Genomic DNA, 17,585 nt, shown 5'->3' with positions numbered 1-17,585 from the left:
AGGAAATTAAAAATGTTATTACTGTACTTTAGCAAACTGACCAGTGCTGAACTCTGATACAAAGTTATAAAAGTAACTAAGTCCTAAGTAACTAAGGTACATTGATCTTTTACATGGCAATCCTTTAGCTATCCAGCAAAAATATCCTTTTCACAAGCTCAGGATGACAGAGAGAATTTCATAGCGAATAGGCCCATTTCTACTGATAATTTTTGCCCGATCCTTTTCGGACCAGGGCGTCAGGTTCTACATAGTTCTTGGATTCTGGCCTAAACTGGGAGTGGCCTGTTTTTATACAGACACGTGGTTGAAATATTTCAACCCTACAAAAATCAAATGAACTTGTCATTTTCCAGCAAAAGAGCTAAGTACATTTCAACAAATTCAAATATTAATCCATCTGATCTTGGCACTACTCTACATGCAACCTTGGATATAAATAACATCATCTTGGCTCATGGAATTCAACACAACCCCACTACTAAGGCATGCCATACCCAACCTATAAAACAAAACACAAGCATAATATTTTTTGTAGCCTGTCTGCTTAAAACTTTCTTCCACATCCCATTGATCCTATACAGATATTCATGAACCATATCCGCTCAGGAATTGACTCTAATTTGGTTAGTCACAATATGAAGTTTTTATCTCAGTATATGCAGGAGCACATGCCAAACTTAAGGGAAGGAAGGGACAAGAGTGGTTTTAAACTTTTGCATTCATTCAGTCACAGGCTAATTGTGTACTAGGTATGGGTTATGACAAGTAAAAGAAACCAGGACAAACAAACAGCTACACAAAAATCTCAGGCTGGGTTATCAGTACACCTTAACCTCCAAATTTCAGCAGTTCAAAGAAAATGAAAGAATAATATCCCCCTGCACTTACCACCTGACAGTCTCCAGAGGGAGATGACATTTCTGATGGTGTTGGGATGAAGCAGACACATGTTCATGAGCCCTGAACTGAGACCTTCAGTTTTTTTTTTTTCACACAGCTCAGACAAAAGATAATTGACTTTGCTAGTATTACTCAGACTGGACTTTAAAACAATCAATTTCACTTAGGATTCACATACTTTTACTCAAGTTGTAGATGACTTATTTTGAAGTATGCTTTCAGAACTGGATGCAGCAGACCAAGGTGTGCTGGAACAGTAATTGTGGTAACAAAACCAGAAGTAAATGAACAAAGCCTGTACAATTCTCTGGAAATCAGTAATTAAACACCTACCCACTATCTTTCCTGTATCTTCCAATTACTACTCACTCTGTTTCCTGCTTAAGAGTACAAAATAATTGCTTCTGATGGAGGAAGAAGTTTAAATACACATTGTTCATGAGATGTTCAATTCTGAAAGGCATAGGTTGAATTCAAATATCATTTCCAGAACTGCCTTCAATCAGCCATAAGGCCAAAACCCACAGCTCAGGGAGACCAGAGTCCCATACAGGGGGACAGAGGAGGAGGAAGACTTGCTACAGGGATACCATATGCTTCCATAAGAGGAGAAGCCGTGTAACATCTTTAATGTACAGCATGACTCTTGGCTTATGAATGTAGGTAAAGACATAATTTGTAGAATAATAGGCACTAATATTACATGCAGCTTCAGTTCTGTCATATTTCCAATCCATCAAGTTGATTAATGCTATAATAACTCCTCACAAACTTATCATTTGTGCACTAATAAAGTCAAATCTAGTTTATCCTTCGGCAACTATATTCTGGTCTGTAGATGCTAGTTTTCTGCTAACCAAGGCATTAGGTATATAAAGAAAAAAATTAACAAATGTGATGTTGACTCAGTTTCAGAAGCTTTCAACACAATCACATTTATGCGTTAGATCCTACACAACAGACACAGACATTTCAGTCATTAACTGCTCAGAGGATGAAATAACTGCAGGGAAGTATGCCTTATGGGGATAGCTTCTCTACATAGCTTAAGAATAAGGAACTATTTGGTTCCTCTCCTCTGCCTCCACAATCAGAGGAGCTAATCCTGGGTGGTTTTCAGTGGGTCTCTCTCTCACACTTGGAATCTTCAGTAAAGGTTGTCTTCCCACCTTACTGAAACTTTTCCCATGCTTAACAAATTCAAACATTTAGTCTTTCATGTGGATTCTCCGGTGTTCAGGACAAAAAACCTCATACCGCTGTCTTTCCACAAGCAGAGACACTAGTATCATTTCTCCTGTAATACATTGCCTTTTTTTTTTTTTGGACAGTTATAGAAAACAACTGTTTTGGAGACCAGTCCCTCCTGCTATATTCGTCCGAAATGACAGAAGTTACTGGAAATTAAGAATTAATGAGACACAAACAGACACAGGGTATCACTGCATAAGTCTTGTCTTTTTCTAGGACATCAGTCCTAAAAGCTGAGAATTCAACTGATGCAACATCATCACAACCAGAGACATTAAATGGCAAATAGCGCACTTACGTAAAAATTTTCTTTGATTTTGGAAAATGACTTCAAATAAATGAAAAATTCACTAAGCTCAATGTATTTGTTAGTCACGAAGTGTTTTACTTATTAGCAGTTTAGAGCAGAGAATGCAGATTTCAAAGAGTCAACAGATTTCACGGGTGTCAAATTAGACTTTTAGACTCTGTGAATTGTGTGCTGTACGCTCCCAGAGCATTTTAATTACTTTGGTTTGTAACTATCTATTAAAACAGATTCCTAGACTTCTCATCTGTCACATCAGAGAATGACTTATGAAAGACATCATTTTTGCTTATACATAAAGCTTCCAAAACCAGAATGACACGCGACAGTAATGTCAAATTCTTTGCCACTAAAAGTGTATTACAGTAGCTGTATTTTTCAAATTTGGAGGAAAATATTTTACTCTAGAAACATTAAGGCCAGAGATATTCAATTAGAGTTTTGACTTTAATATTTCCAGACATTTTGGACTGTTATTTCAATCATCAGAGTTTATGCACTTGAATACTTTTGGGACAGCAAGAGAGAAGAATGCATATATGCCATAAGAAAAGATACTTAAGAGCACTTGTCTTTACCACCAGCAGGGATGAGCAGCTCATCTGAGGCCTTGCACATCTCAATTCCAACTACTGCTCTCAAACCAGGACATAATGATACTTCTCAGTAGTCCTTGCACAGAAGTGAATTTCAGCTCCAAAAATGAGAGGTTGCACTAGAAGTCCCACAGAGAAATCTGTGGAAGAGGAAGGCATTATATCAAATTCCCAAGTCCCTGTGCAGTCAGTGTCTCAGCCCCAACAATTCCTTCTTCAGGCTGTTCGTACATTTTATTAGAGTACACAACAAGGTTTCAAATCCTGCACTCAGAATAGCCAGGGAACGATTCATCCTCTGTCAGTGCAACCTGGATGGGAATGGAGGAACAGACATTTTCATCCACTTTTTATCATTCTGAAACTGCTTATGGAAGAGCTATAATGAAATAAATGATTTAGAGTTATGCCTTTAATCTTGTTCCATTAAAAAAAAAAAGAATAAAACTCAGATTGTGAAAATGATAAGACAAGAAATACTTTGCATGTTAAATTGTGGAATATGCTAAACAACAATTTAGCAGTTTCAGAAGTTCAGTGTGAATAACCCATCTCGAGTAGTACAGTGCATTGCCTTGTTAGCCTGCCACTCATTTAGTACCTTCTTGTCAAGCTACAGCATTCTTGAATATCATGCATAGAAAAAGACTTGTAGATCCAGGCATCAAGATGTTCCCTCCTGCAAGGGAAATGATGGGAATGATGTTATAAGCAGGTAAAAAAAAATGTAGGAAAACATTCAACTTGAAAATAAGTTGCTTCCAGCTCCAATCAATACCATAAAATGTGGGCAATACAAGAACATTTCTGTAAGGCAGTGCAGATGGGAAATAATTTTCAGTTATAAAACTATCCCATGCCTAAGAATCACGACTAAAGAACTAACACTGAATGTTCCTACACTGTTGATTATTCATCAAGTATTGAAGCTATACTGTGAGTCAAACAAGAAGAAATCCAAGACAATCTCTGACTTCAAACTCCTACAAACTAACATGTATTGAATTTTCAGTAAATTTATTCCTCAGCATCTTCTACTTCTGTTAATAAAGTACTCAATGGACTAGCAATCTCTTTCAAGCAGCTCACTACCTGGTATTATGCAACTGAGGCCAGCACAGCCTGGCCCTGAATCATCTGATCTTTTCAAATCTTTCCAGTGCAATTTTCTGAAACAGTGAGTAGAAATTTATGGATTGTAACAAATAAAAGCACCTTCTCTGAACTTGTGGCATTTGCATGGATCAATTTCTTTTTTTCCTATTTTTCTAGACTTTAAACTTCTTAAAATTTGATATTAAACTTGAATAAAATAGAGGAAGGATAAAACACCCGTTATTTACCAGCTTGGTTCATATGACATTAAAGACCTGTTAAAACCACCAAGATGTAAGAAGATATCGTCCACTAAAAGAAAAAAAAAAAAAGAAAGAAAAACAAAAACAAACCATTCATCTGAACCACTGTGTTCCAATATTCAGCTGGATAAATTAACTTACACATTATTCTCACAATTTCCTTTAGCATCTCCCTAGGTACAAATTTGATTAAATTATAATGAGATACTTCAAAACTGTTTTCTCACAAGAGCAAATACTAAAAAGAAATTGAGTCTTGTTTTGGGGACAACATCTACATCCAGCAATATTACTTACAAGTCTCCAAGCACTACATAACAAATATCATAATAATCAGCAGGAAAATTGTTAGTTATCCTATTTGGTTTCACAAGACCAATGCTACAGTGGGAAACTGCTGCTCACTGTATTCTGCATTTAGTAACCCAAAGAAAAACCCACTGAAAGCTCTCCCACAGTCTTCTTCAGAAGGAAGGAGGGAGGATTATGTATTATTTGATGTCAAGATGCATCAGAATCAGATGATCACTTCGTTCCCTTTTCCTACTAGAAGTTTTGGTCACATTTGCAAATAGCAATATATTGCTTAACAAGAAGATGCCATGAATTGATGTATTCATAAATCCTTATTACAGAAAATTAGTGCAGGAATATATTTTGATTAATACAGCGAAGCTGCCACACTTTGGAACCAAAGCAATTAAAAATATACATCTCACACATTAACAGTGATCAATAAAGGAAGTAAGAGAAAGTTGTGAATTAGCTGCCTTAAGACCAACCACTTGAACATACCCGCACTGAGTGCAGATCAATTTTGTGTAATTGGCCTGATTCTGTAAACTACAAGGGCTGAGGAAAAAAAAAAAAAAAAAAAAAAAAAAAGTAAGCATAAGCAACTCTTTGGTCCTTTGTCAGCAGAGCCAAAAAGTGTTTCATACTGTCTCACCAAATGAAAACCAATTTTCACACAAGTTAAACAGTATGCGTTAAATCATGTATCAAATAATTACATCATTTGTTTAAACCCATCCCAGTCCTTCTTCTTAGAGAGACTGCAGTTCAGATAAATCATGACTGTTCAGTAATTATTGATCAAGCAGACTTTTCAACATAAAGACTCAATCTCAGCAGCAACGCTCAAACTTGAGTTTCCTGTGGCTGGAACAGTAAGAGAGTCTGCCTGTGACACACTATTGCAGCTGCCATTTAGAATGACAGAATCTGCCTCTTCACCCTCCAAGAAAGCTATGAATTGCATGTACTTAAACATTTGTACATATATTTGTCCAATTCTGTCACCATCTTTTAGCTGACTGCCCAGAGCATACACACCTGTGGTTCAGTCCTCCAGGGCGCTCAGCACACTTACAGCTGCAAGAGGCCACAGCAGGGAGCTCACTTAGCACCTGCAGAATCACACCTCACATTTGGGAGGAGAGAAGGCTGAAAAACCCCATCCAAATCAAATTCATAAACAAAAGTTGCTCCTAAATCAACAACTGGATTTCTTTTGAAAAGCAGAGAAAGTGCCAGCTAAATGTTCTCAACAAGATTTATTTATAGTCCTGAAGAGCTGAATCTATTTTACTTGTTCCTGACATTCAGCATAAATGTTCCATCTCAAAGAAGTTCTGTAATTCTTAATTATAGCTTTTTATAGCTCTCTAAATCAATCACTTTCCTTTACGCGACTTAAGTCTCTTGGTCCTCTTGGCCCAAAGCAGGAAGTTAAACAGCAACCTTAGGACCTGTCCTAAAAAGTAGGTAGGTGCTAAAAGTGAGGTATGATACTCATGAGTACCTCAAATGCCTTACAAGACTGGGACATTTCTTAGCCAAGTTGTTTACATTTGTGTATTTTAAATCAGTCCTTTGGAAGCTCTCTGAGATTGAGATCCTCTCCTTCTCTGTAGTAGTCCGAACTCTTCTCTCCCAAGCATGTTTTGCCAGCAGTCTGGAAACCATTTCTCCAACGTGCCCCAAACAGCTTCCTGCTTTTTCATCCACAGCAATTCTACTCTGATCCATGACAGAAATCCTCTATATCCTCCCACCAAACAGGACTTACCTGCTCCAAAAGCTGCTCCCCATGGACAGATATCCCTGTCCACCTAGCCTTAATCCCTCCGGCCTTTCATTTTCTCCTCCTTGTCTTGCCCATGGCCCTGAGTGCAGCAGCACCAGGAGGCACAAAGCAATGACAGCAGAAACCCCACATGCCTGAGTCTTGTGAAGGGATGAGGACAGCAGATGTCTCTAGACAGGAAGCTCTGCAGGACAGAAATGCCAACAGAGTTAACACTGGTGCAGTCAGCAAAGCATTCTGCCCCTAGCAAGGGGAAAGATGCCAATGCCTCCTACGCTGCTCTAGGGCTCGCAGTCTTCAAGTCAGCCCAGAAAAGAGACAATGCTATTTGCAACTGCATCTCCCAGGTTCTTTCTTGCCTCTAGGAAACATTGCAAACTCCCTGGCTCAAATCTGAGAGCCTTTAAACCCTTCCTTGTAATCAAATCTTCACTTTCTCCTCTATTTCTTTTTCTAAGACCTTTGATGAACACTCTCCAATGGGTCCAGAATTTCTCCAATACAGCATTCAAATTCAAAAAAATATGAGTGCAATAGGACAAAACCTCTTGGAAAGTTCTTGCTGAGGATGCAAGCATTGCACTGGCTTCAATTTTGTTATACAGCAACTAGGTAGGCAAAACTGTCAAGAATTCCCATACCTCTTTCAGTATTTCTACTTTTGAGGTTGTACCTTCCAATTCAATACAGGCATTTCAGTGCACTTTCTTTCCCCAAATGGGACTGGTATTATTTTTAGCTTTTTCCTGTGCTCTTTGAAACATCATTATTTTTTTTCCTTTGATATCTGCAGTCTTTCTGATGCATTTCATAGTCTTACTATTATATACAACTCATATGACAACTATGGTCTTCCTAATAACTGAAGATCAGAACTTAAAATTAATAAAAACACTCCTGGAATGCACCTGCAGTTTCTCACCCACTACACTTTCAAAGAGACAGCTGAAAATGCCCAGCAACGCATGGGACATCTGTTCAGGTAGAGCAAAGAAGGACAACAAGCAAGTTCTTTCACTCATTTTTGTTTTGAACAGGAGGAGGCTCACAGGGTCCCAGAGACAGTCAGAGAATAGCGTGTCCGGGACCAGAATGAAAAAAGTAGCAAGAAAAAGGAGAAAAATCTGGTTCCTCTCCAAGGTCATTCTTGTACAATCTCCTGCAAGCTAGACAGAGTTAGCCTCCTAAACAGCATTCCTACCCAAATCATATTACAACTAATGAAGGCTTACTTCCAAATCAAATTGGACAGTAACAAAATATGGGTTCCTTTTCATTTACTAATTTTGTTATCATATTTCTAGAGCAATCCAGTTTTCTCTCGTGAGAAAAACAAGATATTACTTTAACAGAAAATATGTAACAGTAAAATAGTGATTAGAGAAAGACTGCTTAATGGAGGCAAAAACAACTGAAGAAGCATATTCTATTGTGATCTGTAATTATATTGCTTCTTAAAAAGAAGAAATAATACTATTTCAAAACAAAATGCATACTGTAATATCATAATTATGAAAGAAATTTTTCTTCTGACCTAAGAAAAGTTTAGATAGGCAATCTGCTCCAAGGACTGGCTGAAGTCAAGCCATAAAACATATGCATTTGAGCACAAATTGACAATAGAAGCCTAAGTAAAAAGACTTTTTTACTGAAACTAAACAAGAGTTAAATGAGTTCTTTTTAGCATGATTCTAGGGAGAAAAAAACACACATACATGCCCCACCCCGAAGAACACTGTCAGATAACATCATGTAATCTAACAGATTTGGTATTTCCAAATTGCCCTTTCTTGACTGCAAGCATCTCTGCAGCAGGCTTAAATAATCTGCGCTGTAGATAATCTACTGTTAAGCAAGCATGACTATTTTTTCACCATGCAAGCTCAAGAACTGTTACTATTTACATATGCAAATTTTGACGCACAAAATGCATACTCGGTTGTTTAAATTGTATGCCTTCACTGCAGGAACAATTTATGTGGCCAGTCTTCATTCCCTATACATTTGTTCTAAGCCAAAATTGCAGCTTGTCTTAATACATAAACATGCACATAAGAGATTTATTTTCGCTCTCACATATCTCATTGGAGGTAGACTCACTGAGAATATAAAATATCTAAAGGCAGAAGGGCATCTGTTTTTCAAACTGCATTCATTTTCCTTAGTACTAAAAGTAGTCTAAGATCCTTGGACATAACTCAACTGCAATAAACAAAAGTAATTTTCCAGAGATCAAAGGACAAATAAGGGTATTATTTTCTCTGCTTTTTGATCATCCATCTAAAACTAATGTTTTGGTTAAAAAAAAAGTAGAAAATATTGGGTAATTTAGTGATCAATTAAACATTTTTCAACAATCTTTCCTAGATGGTTTGAAGAGTCAGTTTCTCCCAAAACTATGAGTGTTAGAGATTAATTTTCTGGACCACTTGTAAGCTCACATTCTAATTCTTCTTATAGTATAAACACTCATTTCCTATCCTGTTAATATGTGATTGATGCTGAGTTCCTCTGAACAAATTGTCTACCATATTATGCAATTAATATAGTCGAGAGTTCAGAAACAGATTATTTAGAACATGTGACATGACATATTTACAATTTATGATGTTATGGAAATATTTGTTTATTATTCCCTGGAACACAGCATCAACATCTTTGTATTTCTGAATAAAAAAGTGAATGGCTGGATGTAGCTATATCAGCGTTAGCACAGAAAATATCTTACTGCACGTAAGTGATGTGGTCATCATTTTGCATTTAATCGTTAATGCATTACAGCAGCAGCCTATGCTCAGCATGCCCAAATGAATGCAAGTTGCACAGAGTGGGTGCTGAATTATTGCACATATGTAAGCAGGCTGACAACTGATTAAGCCAAGACGGTGAATGTGGTATGTCTGAAATGAATGCGTAACTGCAAGAAATGTGAAGACAGGTAGTACTTAACCAAAAAAAAAAAAATACACCTGTCACCGTGTGCAAAAAAAAGTTTTGATCCACTCCTCTAGTAAAACCCTCCCCTATTTTAAAACATTTCTAGAAAACAAACTGCTGGGATGACTGTATTCAAATGTATGTACAAAGAATCATGCTTTATAGCTGCTATATAGCTATAGCAATTAGAGGTAATTGGAACTGCCACAACAAGGTGATCGTTTTCTTGAAAGACCTCTCTATTACAAACCAATCAAGTTTCAGTTTTATTACTGATGTGAAAAAAAATCTTGATCATTCTTACATTTCCACGCATATATAAGAGGAAGACAGTATTCACTATCAAAAGATATAGGGATAAGGCAATATTAAAACAACAATCATTGTTAAGTGGTATTTTTTCCTTCTGATGCATCATTTTTCTTCCTCAAAAATATCCTTACATTTGTGGGTCATTTATATCTTTGCGGCACCAGAATGAAATATTCTCTGTGTCTCTGTGCAATGTCTCAGGAAATCTAGAAGTGATGTGGATATTGGCCAAGATTCCAGATAACTTAATTTTTCTAGAAAAATCTTCCAATATGAACAAATTGAGTGATTTTGCCTTTATTTAGTTTCAGTCTGTGACTGGTACATAATACAAATGAGCTAGGAAGGCCAAGACACTCACTGGCAAAGTATTTATTATTTTCAAGCCAGATAATTGCTTTTGACACTGATTTGCTTTTGGGAAAGCAAAGGCAATGTAATAATATTGTTCTAAAGAATGATTCACTGGACAGGTCTGCAACAAGGATTTGTACTGTACTTTGAATCACAGTAAGTAGCCTCACAGTATCCAGCAGAAGTACAAGATTAGTACAATAAGCACAATTGTTCTGCTGTGCAGAAATACACTTAAAAATGGGAGGAGCGCTGCCAGTATTTTTATTAACTACCTACAAACTACTGTAACTATGAAATGAGCATCATTTAACATAGGCTGACTGACAGCTAAAAGATGATGGGTTACTGTTTCAAGTATTAAATTTGATAAGAGTCCAGAAGTTCACAAGCAGCACTGATGTCCCCAGAGAACCATTTTAACAGTACAAGTTATCATGAGAGTGTGAGACTAATACAAGCAGCATGTAATTACCCTGAAGAGGAGGCAAGAATCCCTCTAGGAGCAGGGAAAGATCACTAAGTTAGGAAGGAGTGGAAAGAGTCAGTTGTTGCAGAACTTAGTCTTACCATTTCCAGATTTTCTGACACAAGCATCTTCCTTATACTAGTCTTAGTTTGGATTTGTCATTTCTGTACTGTGCAAAGATCTTCTGGGTTTGCAGAAAGATCTTGTTCCAGAACAACATTTTCAACAAGAAAGCAATTAGCTGCCTACATTCTCTTTAGAGTTTTGAGTTTGTATTTTTAATTTCAGAGAAAAGTAAATATCAGCACGTTGTGACTCCAGAACAATCATAAAGGCCACAGAGCAGAAGCACACAACAGCATCAACATCTACTCACATATTTTATCATACTCATTTAACAATATATGTCAATAAAATACACTAAAGAGATCACAAATACCAGTAAATTGCTTGAAGCAATGGTGATGGAGACCATAACCTTCACATCCTGACAAGGCTCTTGGCATGTAACTGTAGTGTACCTATGGCTGGCATTAACGAATCCCAGTTGAAAATTCCCAGGGAAGTTTCCAAGTATCTCTATGGGCACCTCTGCACATCCAGATTCAAGGTCCTCTGCCCTGCCTGGTAACACCAGTTAGATGCAAGGCAGCTCTGGAAACTGTAAATTTATATTAGAAAATCCAACTCAGCCTCCTACATCACAGCTTCTACTAAGTCGAAGAAGACCTGACTCATGGGACAAAACACTGACCTCTCCTCCACAGGCTGGTAGCAATGCTGGTTCTTTACGGCATTTATTCTTTGAAAACTTACTTAGCAAGAAGAAATCAGAAATCAAGATAAACGAATAAGAGGAAATCTAACGTGCTCATTTTCAATGTACAAAATACTACGGACACTCTGAACTTCTTGGCCAGGAATTATTTGAGAGGAGAAGGCTTTTCCTGGAAAGCAGACTGAGAACACTTTTCACTAATAAATTCTATAATGGTGCACATGACCATGCTTTTACGACCAGGCTTGCATCCAGCGCACATGGCCAAGCCAAAGCAAATCTCAACAGCGCTAACGAGCAACCGAGTTGCCGGAGTTGCGGTTACATCTCCCAGCTTCAGAACAGCAACACAAGAAACAGGGCAAACCTGTCCCCACGGGGGAACAGGGAGGTTTTGTATCCAGCTCCCCCATGGAATCAGACTCAAACCAACAGCTGTCCTGCTCAATCCGCACAAATTTGAACGCTGCAGAGCACACAGAAGCTGCTCAACCCAAGCAGACAGGCAGGAGTTATGCACTCAGCAAACGAATAAACCTCAGGAGACTCTGCAGCTGTGTAACTCGGTAGGTCAGGGAAGACGATGCTAATGACTGGGTGTCAGCAGGGCTCTATTGGGGGAAATCTGCCAGGAGCTGAGTTTTGCACGATACTCTGGAAACCCGCACGGCCCCGCCGGCGATGCCACGGGCCGGCAACGGCTCCCCGCCTGCGGCGGCCGTTAACGGCTCCCCGGCCGCCACGGGCGCGCGCGCGCTCGACGTGCGGCGGAGCCTCTCCGAGGAGAGGAAGAGGAGGAAACCAGCGCCCGCGGCCCGGCCCGGCCCGCCCCCCGCGCCCCTCACCGGCCAGCTGAGTCATGAAGGCCTCCGCCGCCAGCGCCATGGTGGGGCCGCGGCGCCGCGCCAGGCCCCGCGCAGGCACCGGAAGTGCGCGCCGCCGCCGCGACCGCATCCGGGGCCGCCGCCCCGCCCCGCCGCCATGTTGCCTAGGCCGGGAGGAGCGGAGGGGGAGGGGGCGGCGAGCGAGGAGCGCGGCGGCGGCCGGTGGCCCGGCGCGGTGCCCGGGGCCGGGCTTGCTGCGCCCCCGCGGGCGCCTGTTGCGCGGCCCGACGCTTCCCGAGCGCCTTGTAACGAGCCACGCAGTCCAGCAGTCGAGCGCAAACGCTCCGAAGTGTAGAAATGTACTGTTCTGTCGGGCTTAGTCTCATCACCCAAACTTCCAGTTCGGGGTGCGGAACAGTTTTCAGATCTGTTTCGTGCTTATGCCACATCAGAAAGTGCAAAAAGTGTTCTCCTGTTGTGTGTGATGGTAGTATAAGCCTCTAGCCTATTTGCAGCCCTATAACACCCACAAGAATTTCAGACTTTGTAAGATTAAGACATAGAATATAGTAGTTTCACATTATGACTTGCATTTTCAGTTATACATATTATTAATAATCAGTCACTACTAGGTTCTCTAACAAGCTCCGCTAGAATTACATTATGATAAACTAGACACCATTTCTAAGCACTTCTGCTTGTATACACTTGAAATAGAGCTTTCACTAAGGGTTAAATTGGTAGTGGATGAACACTTTGAAAAACATTCATGAACAAATTACTGTAACAAGCTAATTTGGGAGTTATACCCTGTTCTCCTTAGTTAATCCAGTAGAAGGAAAAAAAAAAAAAAAGACTTGAATTCACATCTAATTGAAGAGTTGTCTGGGATATAACTGCAACTTTACCCACAGTATACTAATTCTCTTAACTTGGAAATAAAGAGAGAGTAGAAACAAAACTTCAATATGTCAAATAGTAGCAAAAAGCACTCTCTAATGTCATGATAGATGAGAATATTTACCATAATTCTCTGTATTTTGATGGATTCTTGGGCTGACTTAGCCACATCACTATCCAGGAAGCAGTAGTAGAGTGTATGCTTAGGGAGTGATGACATTTGTAATATGACTCATGACAGATGCAGAATCCTTCAGCAGTGTAAACATGACTGACTTCTGAAATACTGCAGACACTGCAGCTTTACTCCAGTAGAAAAGTATGTATGTATGGTAAGACATTTTCCAGCTCTTCTTGATGATATATACATGCAACTTAGGATCATGATCCTGCAGAGATTAGTCAAGAGCACAGTGGACACACAGAACGACAAAGGACCTTCAAAAGTGTATGGATCAATACAAGCTGCCTGGTCACCAGGAATCCCTGCTCTTGATGGAAAGTCTGCTCAACTGACTTGCTCTGCATGACATGCAGAGCTGGTATCTAAGGAGGTGAATGGTGCAGGTTCAGAGTACTTTGCTTCTTTTTGATGAAGGGATCCACAAGGATTTTTTTTCCCAATTCAGTGTTAAATAAAAAAAGTGCACTTTGGGGAATGCTATAACCAGCTCTAGGATCTGACAAGAAAAGTGTCTCAAGCCATCTTTAGTTCTTGCTCCACTTAGGCTAGACTCAAGCAGCATGCTTGAGATGTAGGAGCCCCACACGATCACATTAGTTGCCTGGAGATAAGTTGCTGAATGTGTTTTAGAGGTGTGCTGAAAGCAGAAAGGCCAAACATCGCCTCAGAGGGCCACAGTAACTGAAAGTCAGACTCCTTCCCTGTTGTAAGAACAGAAGTGTTAAATACGGCTGAGGGTCTTTTGGATTATATTGCTCCCCTTGACTGGTCCAGAACAGCATTGGCTGGACTTTCTTTTTTTAAGCACAATGAAAAAAGTGATTTTTGGAGAGGAAGAGGTGAGCTAGGCATATTGTGATGTGAACCAGAGGAGACTACTCCAACAATTTTAAGTGCTTTACTGATCATACTGGATATGTTATTTTCTATATCCTGGCCAAAGATACTTCTTCATGCATCTCATGCACAATGAGATAATCAAAATGACTCAAAGTGTATTGCCTTCCTGTCTTCTGAAATCTTGACTTGGGTTGAAGAGAAGCTTTGTGTGTTGAGATGTACATCTTCCCTTTAAACAACCATGCATTCCATAGTCTTAACTCTATACTATAAAGACTATAGAAAGTTTGGAAAAATGCCATAATATTAAATTATGCATCAATTTGTAGATAAATGAGATAATGGAGATGTGAAAGGATTGTTCCATTGTTCTAGAATGCCTCTTGGTACTCACTTTGCCACACTTTAAGAATATATCATTTGATCAAATAGACTACTGGCAAAGCTAGATAACAGAATGATATATTTCAGTCTTGCAGGGCAAGATCTTAATTTTTGTATGCTGATAAGCACTAGAGGATATATGTGAATGAATTGTACTAATGTTGAACTGTATTAATATTTGCAAAGTACTTGAAAGTCCTCTGATGACAATTACTACTGAAGCACTAAACGTTATTAAGAATGTGTTCTTCATGTGATAGCAGAAGTATGCCATTAGAGAAATAACAAAAGCAGAAGAACTGGCAAGTGTTTGAACAATAGGCTGAAGATCTAAATCAGTGACCTGGAAGAGGACTGATTATTTTAAAATGCTGATGAAAGCTACATTTCTAGTTACAGTAGTAACTTGAATATCCCCCAGATCAGAAACTGAATGGATTTGGGAAGTTGAGTAGCTTTGTGTTAGAAGATTATAACAGTTTTAAGTTAAAATAGTGTCCTAATTGTTTCATCCTTTCACCACCATCAATACTGATAAGGCTAAAAAACCCACAAGATATTGCACAAAGGTTGCCCTGATAAGGCTGAGTGTGAATTAGAGATGAGCTAGGCCAAAAGTATATATTAGCACCTAACTAAAAGCAAAGATTTCTCTATAGAACTGTTCAATGCAAAGAGTATCTCTAGAAATAGTTTGTATCATCATACAAACTATACAAGGGAACTAAATTCAGGAAATAATCTAGCAGATATCCAAACGGTTGGCCCAAACAGGGTTTGCCTCCAAAGTGCAGCAGGGTGCAGTGGTTCCAGCTCCCTGCTGGGGACCAGAGCACCTAGGTAGTGTTTTCTGCTCCCATATTCCCTCTCCTCCCTGCTCTCACTTAAAGGGCTGCCTTAATGGATTATCTTATCTCCCTGGTGGGTTTGATATCTAGTGATATTAGATATTAAAAAAATGAAATTTTGGTTCCATCACTATATTTACTTCTATTTAATATGCCTCCCCCACACACACACTTCAGGAAAATGAGTCAGGCTTGCTGAGCCCAGCTTTCTGCAGGACCTGCACGCAAATCTTTTCTTCAGCTGGTGACACTATTAACGAACTTTTCTGGTAATTCTTGCTTCATGCCGTGGAGTGCTTCCCAGCTTTCACAGATTTTAAAGGCAGCATTGCTGGTGCTTGAGAGCAGGCCAAGTGGCAGCAAGGGATTATTCTCCTTCAGAGGGCAAATGAGCTGGCACTGAAATGCCTTCTCCCTGCCTGGCCTGCTGTCACACTGCTCTTCTAGTGCAGCTTAGGCATCCTGGGGGATGCTCTAAATTATGCTGCTTGTCACTGTCCTTAAAGGACTATTATTGCTGCTGGGAATCTCCAGAATGAAGCAAACTCAAGCTTGTTCTTCCCTGCCAACACAGCAGGGCTAAGTGGCAGCAGCAAAGTATTTTTAAAAGGACTTCGTGCCTGCACCCTAAGTGCTCTGGCAAAGAACACAGAGCAGCAGACAGGACAATCTGAGCTAACTTGTTCAAATGATTCCACAGGGCATTTAGTGAAAGTGTTTGCCTGTCAGCTGTTTCATGTAAGCCACTGTTCAATATGAAGAATAGTGCCCAAAGCACCCAAACGAGAGCTAAGTTTCTCAGCCACAACGTACACTCCTGTGAGTTTACTAAGAAGGTGCTGTTCTGTGAGAGCCTGAAGAAACTGAGGCCCAGCTTTTACCTCTGCAGTCCCCATGCACTTCTTTGGGAAGTCAACACACCTTGTGGCAACAGCCAGAACAGATTCAGAAATGAAGACATCCCTGTGCAAATTCAACATGCTTTACAGTAGATTTTCACAAATGATCAATATAACAATAGTGATTGCAATTTGGTAACTTCTTTTTTCATTTTAATAATCAGGCAGGTACAAGTTCTGGACTAAGGAATTTGCATGCATAGCATAAAGTAAGATTTCTAGGAACATGCTTCTATAAAAATGCAGTAGTCAGGGAATATTAACACTAACCACTTTGCACTTACAGAAGATACTACATATTTAATTGACAAATCAATTAATGCTGATGCATTTCCAACAACCCACATGAGGGCAGAGAGAGTTTTCATGTAGGTTTTAAGAGGTACAAAAATAGCATTTCTGAAAGCAAACAGGGGTCTCAGACTGTATGCAGAAAAGCCATTAGATGAATCATTTTCTTTTCCCTTTCTCACTTACCTCCTTTCTTGCCTTCTTTTATTCAGCAGGGTCTGATCTTCAAGGGTGCAAAATCTATTTCAGCACATCTGTCATCCTCACAGCTGCACTGAACTAACATCAAAGCAATTGCATAGAAACCCTAACTTTGCTGTTTTACTGGCTGGAGACATACCAGCCCCTGGACTGTTGCATATCTATGCCATTTAAGTAACTGCAGAGGATATTTTTCCCAGGCTCTATAAATAGCTGGATCCTGAGGTCAGGGCTCAGCCTTCCCAGCTTTGCCTGAATATTAGCTGAGCTTTCACGTGGCAGAGCAAAGCCATCAGCCGGTAAGTTGAGAGGTCACACGGTCCAGCTAGGCTGGAGCCCAACACAGCTACAGTATCTCTAGGGAAGGAAGGGGTGGCCCCAGGCTGAGCTTAAATAATGCCCCTGGGCTAAGGGCAGGTGTGGGTGGGGGGTCTCAGATGGGGCTACTCAGGGCCGTTAAGGTCTATTAGTGCCCGGAGGGCCTGGCAGTTCTTCAGCTGCACACTGAGTGCACTCATCTGGGCAAGTGGTAGATTTAGAGCAATAGGTTTTGCATAGCTTCATGTTACATGGGATGAGGCTTTTAAATGAAAGCTGAGATCAGAGGTGGTAGTAAGCGGGAGCTCCCAAGTGGGGAGATGACAGCCTTAATGAGACTTTGCCCTGGTTTCCCTACACATGCTGTCACACAGGTCAGCAATGTCTTCCCCAACCCTACCCTGCCAAGTACTGACTCTGTCCTTGGCTCACTTGCGGCCAGCCTTTGATAACAGATTGCTTCCTTTCTCATCCGCCTTTTTTACATCCCTGATAGGCCAGACACAGACAAATCTATTTTTTCAAGCATGGGTCATGGCCAC

The 17,585-nt window shown here is 40.0% G+C and overlaps 1 protein-coding gene across 4 annotated transcripts in view; it reads right to left on the bottom strand.

Annotated features, from left to right (window-relative positions):
• Positions 1-16,890, bottom strand: part of MTX2 (metaxin 2) — a 42,140-nt gene extending 25,250 nt beyond the window's left edge. For 2 of the 4 annotated variants that reach the window (XM_062578948.1, XM_062578950.1), the window contains exon 1: positions 12,200-12,269. In XM_062578948.1, the coding sequence (XP_062434932.1) occupies positions 12,200-12,239 (40 nt within the window). In that variant the 5' untranslated portion in view covers positions 12,240-12,269. Of the gene's footprint in view, positions 1-3,039; positions 3,198-3,658; positions 3,737-12,199; positions 12,270-16,710 lie in introns of those variants that run through there. The other 2 variants (XM_062578949.1, XM_062578951.1) reach the window with 2 other exon arrangements.
• Positions 16,891-17,585: the final 695 nt, after the last annotated feature.

This window comes from Rhea pennata, chromosome 6 (assembly GCF_028389875.1).
Source record: "Rhea pennata isolate bPtePen1 chromosome 6, bPtePen1.pri, whole genome shotgun sequence".
NCBI lineage: Eukaryota > Metazoa > Chordata > Aves > Rheiformes > Rheidae > Rhea > Rhea pennata.
Note: the sequence above shows the minus strand (reverse complement) of the source record. Positions and strands in the feature narration are given on the sequence as shown.